General features: G+C 41.4%; 2 protein-coding genes across 2 annotated transcripts; both read right to left on the bottom strand.

Annotated features, from left to right (window-relative positions):
- Nucleotides 1–800: 800 nt before the first annotated feature.
- Nucleotides 801–1,335, bottom strand: LOC113464299 (myb-like protein D; the record flags this gene model as incomplete). Its single annotated transcript, XM_026813353.1, is given in 1 exon segment — nt 801–1,335. A coding segment is annotated over 1 exon segment (535 nt), but the record flags the coding sequence as incomplete, so codon positions are not given.
- Nucleotides 1,336–2,258: 923 nt separating this feature from the next.
- Nucleotides 2,259–2,782, bottom strand: LOC108624719 (GATA zinc finger domain-containing protein 13-like). The gene is made up of 2 exons (XM_018024196.1): nt 2,767–2,782; nt 2,259–2,695 (listed from the first exon to the last, which is right to left on the bottom strand). The coding sequence occupies exons 1-2, from the start codon at nt 2,780–2,782 to the stop codon at nt 2,259–2,261; spliced, it is 453 nt and encodes a 150-aa protein (XP_017879685.1).
- Nucleotides 2,783–6,087: the final 3,305 nt, after the last annotated feature.

Below are 6,087 nucleotides of genomic sequence, written 5' to 3'. Positions count from 1 at the left end.
AAAAAAAAGAACGTTGTTAACGTGGATATGAACATCAGGTAGGTGGCTGTGGGAGTGGAGGACGTAAGGATTTTTCAATTTCGCGTGTTTCATCAGGCGGAAAAGCCATCAGGCATCCTCCGGTAAGAACAAAGGGAGGCAAGCGTCAGGCGCAGGAGACAGAGAGAAACGCGGGACAGACAGGATAACGAAGCCGAAACTCTCGGCCGTTAATCGGGACGCGGTGGGAATAGAGAAAGAGAATTACAGGCGTAAATGTACAGAGACGGATAGATGAAGATGGGGACGCCTTGGACCATTCTATGGCTCGAAACGGCCCGTCCCCCTCCCGCACCTTCCTTCCTTCCCGGGTTCCTCTATTGTGCCCCTATTGTTGGAACACGCAATATCTGACGCGGGTATTTCAAGAACCAGCGACAATTACTGTCCTACCGGGACGAGGACGTGCCTGGATCGGATCACCCGTTCACAGACAATGTCCCGGGGTATAACACTCCTACTGATACAGTTTCCGATTGTTGACTTACAGGATTAACACTATCGAGGCGTAATTTTATGCTAAGAAATTGTTCCTTAGCAAAACTGCTGATTTCTTGGGGAAATCGAATTTAGAACATTGTCGCTGTCGTTGTCATTGTCGTTGTCGTTATTGCAATTGTCGTCGTCGTCGTCGTCGTTTTTGTTCTTGTTGCTGCTGTTGTCTTTGTTGTTGTTGTTGTCTTTGTCATTGTCGTTCTCATTGTCGTTGTCGTTGTCGTTGTGGTCATTGTCGTTATGGTCATTGTCGTTATTGTCGGTGCTGTGGTTGTTGTTCTTGTTGCTGCTGTTGTTGTCGTTGTTGTTGTCTTTCTCATTGTCGTTCTCATTGTCGTTCTCGTTGTCGTTGTGGTCATTATCGTTATTGTCGGTGCTGTGGTTGTTGTAGATGTTGTCGTCGTCGTTGTTGCTCTTGTTGCTGCTGTTGTTGTCGTTGTTGTTGTCTCTGTCGTTGTCGTTCTAGTTGTCATTACCGTTGTCGTAGTTGTCGTCGTCGTAGTTGTTCTTGTTGCTGCTGTTGTTGTCGTTGTTGTCGTCTTTGTCGTTGTCGTTCTCGTTGTCATTATCGTTGTCGTAGTTGTTGTCGTCGTTGTCGTAGTTGTCGTCATTGTTGCTGCTATTGTTGTCCTTGTTTTTGTCGTTCGTCGTTGTCATTATCGTTGTCGTAGTTGTCGTCGTCGTTGTCGTAGTTATCGTCGTCGCTATCGTAGTTGTTGTCCTTATTGTCGGTGCTGTGGTTGTCGTAATTGTCGTCGTCGTCGTCGTCGTAATTGTCGTCGTAGTTGTTATCGTCGTCATTGTTGTTCTTGTTGCTGCTATTGTTGTCCGTGTTTTTGTCGTTGTCGTTGCTGTCGTTGTGGTCATTGTCGTTATTGTCGGTGCTGTGGTTGTCGCAGTTGTCGTTGTCGTCGTCGTCGTCGTCGTTGTTGTATAATAATAATATTAGTCCTCTAAGACTAGAAAAAAGCATTGAATAATTTCATAAACCTTGCTATAATCTTTCCTAAAAATTCGTTGTTCCAAATATTTACTTTTAACAAAGTGTCTTACTTTACACAAAAGTCTGCAGTCTAATAATTATGCAGAAAGGAACATCGACCTGCCCCTATCACAGTGATGTATTGTAGACCCCATAATTAAGCCGAGATGATGAAAAGGTGGCAGTTTGGTTTTCGATTACACTGGAGGATAAGAACGGTACGAATGGTTGAAAACCGGCCAGGGAATTCGATTATCGATCAAATTACTATAAAGCTGGTCTCCGATGATAGCCTTTGGAAGACGAGATCCTACGAGGTCTCCGATCCAAGGGAGAGGAGAAGTACACGCGATAGGCGTTGCCACAGGACGAATTAATAGTATTACGAGACAAGCGTTCTCCTAATAAGCTAATCTATAGCATTCGCTCCTTTGTCTTGTAATTAGGTACCCTGATGCCTTCAGCAAACACCCTTTACTCGTCTCGAATTCGCCCTCCGACGAACACGGTTTAACTCAGCAATACCAACCCTCCTTCGAATTTTCCTTAGCTGAATAAGAGATTCATATTTATGTCGTGTTTAGTCGTTTTACTTTACTGCTTCCCAGGTTAGGTTAGGTTAGGTTATTCGATATTATTTTAAATGGAATTTAATTAACTGTAAATGGACACACGTGACTTTCATTGTACGATTATTATTTATTTAAACGTTCGCAATTTCAGGAATAATTGGAAACTCAAATTAAGCATTGTTGTTGCTGTTGTTATCGTCGTTGTCGCTGTCGTTGTCGTTGTTATAGTTGGTGTCGTCGTCGATGTCGTTATCGTTGTCGTCGTCATCGTCGTCGACGTCGATGTCATTATCATTGTCGTTGTCGTTGTTGTAGTTGTTGTTGTCGCTATCGTTGTAGTCGTCGTTATTGTCGCTGTCGTTGTCGTTGTTGTAGTTATTGTTCTCGTTATCGTTGTCGTCGTCGCTGTTGTCACTATCGTTGTAGTTGTCGTTATTGTCGTTATCGTTGTTGTAGTTATCGCTATCGCTATCGTTGTCGTTGTCGTCGTTTTTAGTTGTTATTGTCGTTGACGTTGTTGTAGTTGTCGTCGTTGTAGTTGTCGTTATTGTGGTTGTCGTTGTTGTAGTTGTCGTTATTGTCGTTGTAGTTGTTGTCGTTATTGTCGCTGTAGTTGTCGTCGTCGTTGTTATTATCGTCGTCGTCACTTTTACGTGGTCGTTAAATAAAAGTTATTACATAAAAATGGCAACATATAGAACGAAAAGACGAGCGATGGAGTTGGATTAGAGTAATATGCATAATAGTAGAATTACGTGGCGTCTTACAATTTCAAACTTGGATGCACATTCGCTCCGACGGCGGCGTGCTGGTACCAGCATATTTCGAGGTTTGATTAGGACCGGGGCTCGGGCTCGTCAATTTGCCGTGCTCAACTCCAATACAATCGCGTCCCGGTTATCAACTGTTAATACCGGAGATAAGTGGGCTTGAAATCCGGCGCGGAGGCTCCCCGCCCGCGGATGCTAATGCGTTTTAATTAGTTTCATTGGTATCCTTGCCCGGCTAAGGAAGGCATTTGCGGCCGTTATCAACCATCGATCGCTACGCTTCTACAGGGTTACTGTTTGTCAAATAATCATATCTAGTTTCCAGGGGATTAAACCTGCTCACAGTTTAACAGTAAAAATAAAGTTCTATTTGTTACACGTTGCTGACAACGATAGCAATAGCGATAACTACAACGACAATAAGGACAACTACAACAACGACAACGACAATAACAATAACTACAACGATGACAACGACAACTACGACGACGACGACGACAACTACGACGATAACAACAACAACAACAACGACGACGACAAAAACAAGGACAACAACAGCAGCAACAATGACGACGATGACAGCAACGACAACAGTGACAAGAACAACAATAGCAGCAGCAACAACGACAACAGCGACAAGAACAACAATATCAGCAGCAACAACGACGACGACGACAGCAACGACAACAGTGACAAGAACAACAATAGCAGCAGCAACAACGACAACAGCGACAAGAACAACAATAGCAGCAGCAACAACGACAACAGCGACAAGAACAACAACGACGACGATAACTACGACAACGACGACAATAACAACGACAACGATAACAACAACAATAACAACGACAACGACAAAAACAAGGACAACAACAGCAGCAACAATGACGACAACTACGACAACGACGACGACAACTACGACAACGACGACGACAACTACAACAACGACGACGACAGATGTCAAATCCAGAAACTATTAACATTTCAATACTTCATTGTTTTTATTTAAAAACTCACATAACGTCCTCGAACATTTATGAAGCAATTAAGAAAATTGCACAATTTACTCAATTGCAATATTTATGAAGATTTTAAGTACATTGTTTGAAATAAGGATCCTTGTTGTTTCGGTCTGAACAAGCGATGTTTTCCACCCCCGTTTCCGAACGTTCGAATAAAGTTCCCGGCTATTTTATGCTACCACATCGGCTGTATATCGCCGCGTTTCCTCGCCGCGGTGCAAATATTGAAACTTACGAGTCACCGGCCCTTGCCAAGTTATCATCTATTTCATCCGGGGCTCGGGTCCTTCGACTTTTGGCAAAGCCCGTCCGGCCGTCGCGAAAATACGCGGGGCGTCGCGAAATTTCATGACCGATTCACCCGACCTGGCATCCAACCAAAGTATATTATATACGTATTTACTACCTGTGTCTCACGATGGATCAATAACAATCATCCACACCCACTCGTAATTTAATCATTTAATTAATCCACGTATTACATCGTTCCATGTAATAAATAATTATTTAATAAATAAAAAAATTCAATACTTAAGTGCATTTAAATAATACTCATATTTATTATTTACAGTTTCTGTTAAATAAATAGATAAATAAATATAGCTTCATTTTATAGTGCAGTATTTATTTTATAGTATATTTTACGTGTGTTAGATTGATCCGAAGGAGGAAACTAGAATCGACGTGTACCAAATACGATCGGAGCGGTTGTATAAAATTTTTACAACCCGTTTCCATTTCGGATGCGGGCTAGTTCTTTTTGAAACTGGACCCGGTGATTTACAGCGAGTTGACGTGAAATTTACAAGCGAGTCGAACCGATCTGGGCCGCGCAGCGTGTTCGGCGGCCGGTGAGTGAATTGTTACAAGCGACAGACGCGAATTTACGATCGTCGCAAATTGCACCCCCAAACCCCCGCCGCGGTACCTCGAATTAGGATGAAACCGAGCATCTTTTCATGTCGCACAATAGGGATTTCACTTCACTTCACGAACACTGATCTTCCGTTCGTTCCTTTTTTTTTTATCGAGTCCTCATTATTTGTCGAACCATTTCATCCATTTTGGATATTTTACAATTCAAAATTGAAATATACAAGATGGGGCAATAACTATTAGCACCTCAAATATTATCTAAACTATAAGTTTTACAAAAACATTTCTTGGAACAAAATTGCACAGTACGAAGGGGGTCGTCCAGTGGTGATAATAGTTTTTCAGCAGGTGGAGGTACTTCGGACATTTGAAGGTCACCGACATTTTTTTAAACGGATCGGTATATTTTTGCTTCCGTATCATGATAGAGAATCTTAAAACGAATTCAACGACCTATAACACAAGGACATTGAAGGTCATATAAAGCGGAAAATGGCGATAATACTTACGGTTTTTGTAATCTATTACAGAAGTTATAATTTAAAAACGCAAATAATAACTACTACGATTTCTTTTCTTAAGGACAAACTTATGATCTAAAACTCAAGGAAAGGTTCAAAGAAAAGCAATTTCACAAAAAATATTTTTTTTTCTTCCTCTTTATTTCAACATTATTTTTTTCCCAACTGACAAGATTCGTTATTCAAGCAATCAAACTTACAACTGCCTGAGATAGAAGGAAGAGGTTATAAAAAAAGGAGATCACGATTAAAACACTATAATCTATTACAAAAACCATAAGTATCACCGCCTTTTTCCGATGAAAAAAGAATTGATTCACTTGTAAAAGATGTCCGTTTAAGTTTCGCTTGTAAAATATTACAAATTGCAGGGGTGGATGAAAGGGGGCGAGACTGAATAAGGGTAAACGGCATTAATCAAATTGCAAAGCGGAAGCGTTGTGCGTGCCACAGAGGGACAATATGGTATAGAAATTTTGCACAGTCTTTGTCCGGGAATTTATCGTTTCAATACGCGGCGTCGGCCGCCGATTTCGTCGCGCTAACGAAAATTGGAAACCAATAGAGCCAGAGTGGAATCGATTCAACTACTTATCCCTCTAACGAAACTTCGTTAATTAGATTAAACTTTCATTTAACGGTATCGCCGCGTACTCTTATCCGCTTTCGCTATTAATATCTTACCAATCTCTCACTACCAATCCTCCTTTTTATAGAAAAAAAATCTCCAAACTTTCTGGTAACAAATCTACAGCAGTTCCCGTTCGTCACAAATCTTTTCATCGTTCCATACAGAATACATAACACATA

Source organism: Ceratina calcarata, unplaced genomic scaffold (assembly GCF_001652005.2).
Source record: "Ceratina calcarata isolate Rehan_Ccalc_2016 unplaced genomic scaffold, ASM165200v1 scaffold1170, whole genome shotgun sequence".
In the NCBI taxonomy this organism is placed as follows: domain Eukaryota; kingdom Metazoa; phylum Arthropoda; class Insecta; order Hymenoptera; family Apidae; genus Ceratina; species Ceratina calcarata.
The sequence above is the reverse complement of the archived record's forward strand: the minus strand, read 5'-3'. Positions and strand labels throughout refer to the sequence as shown.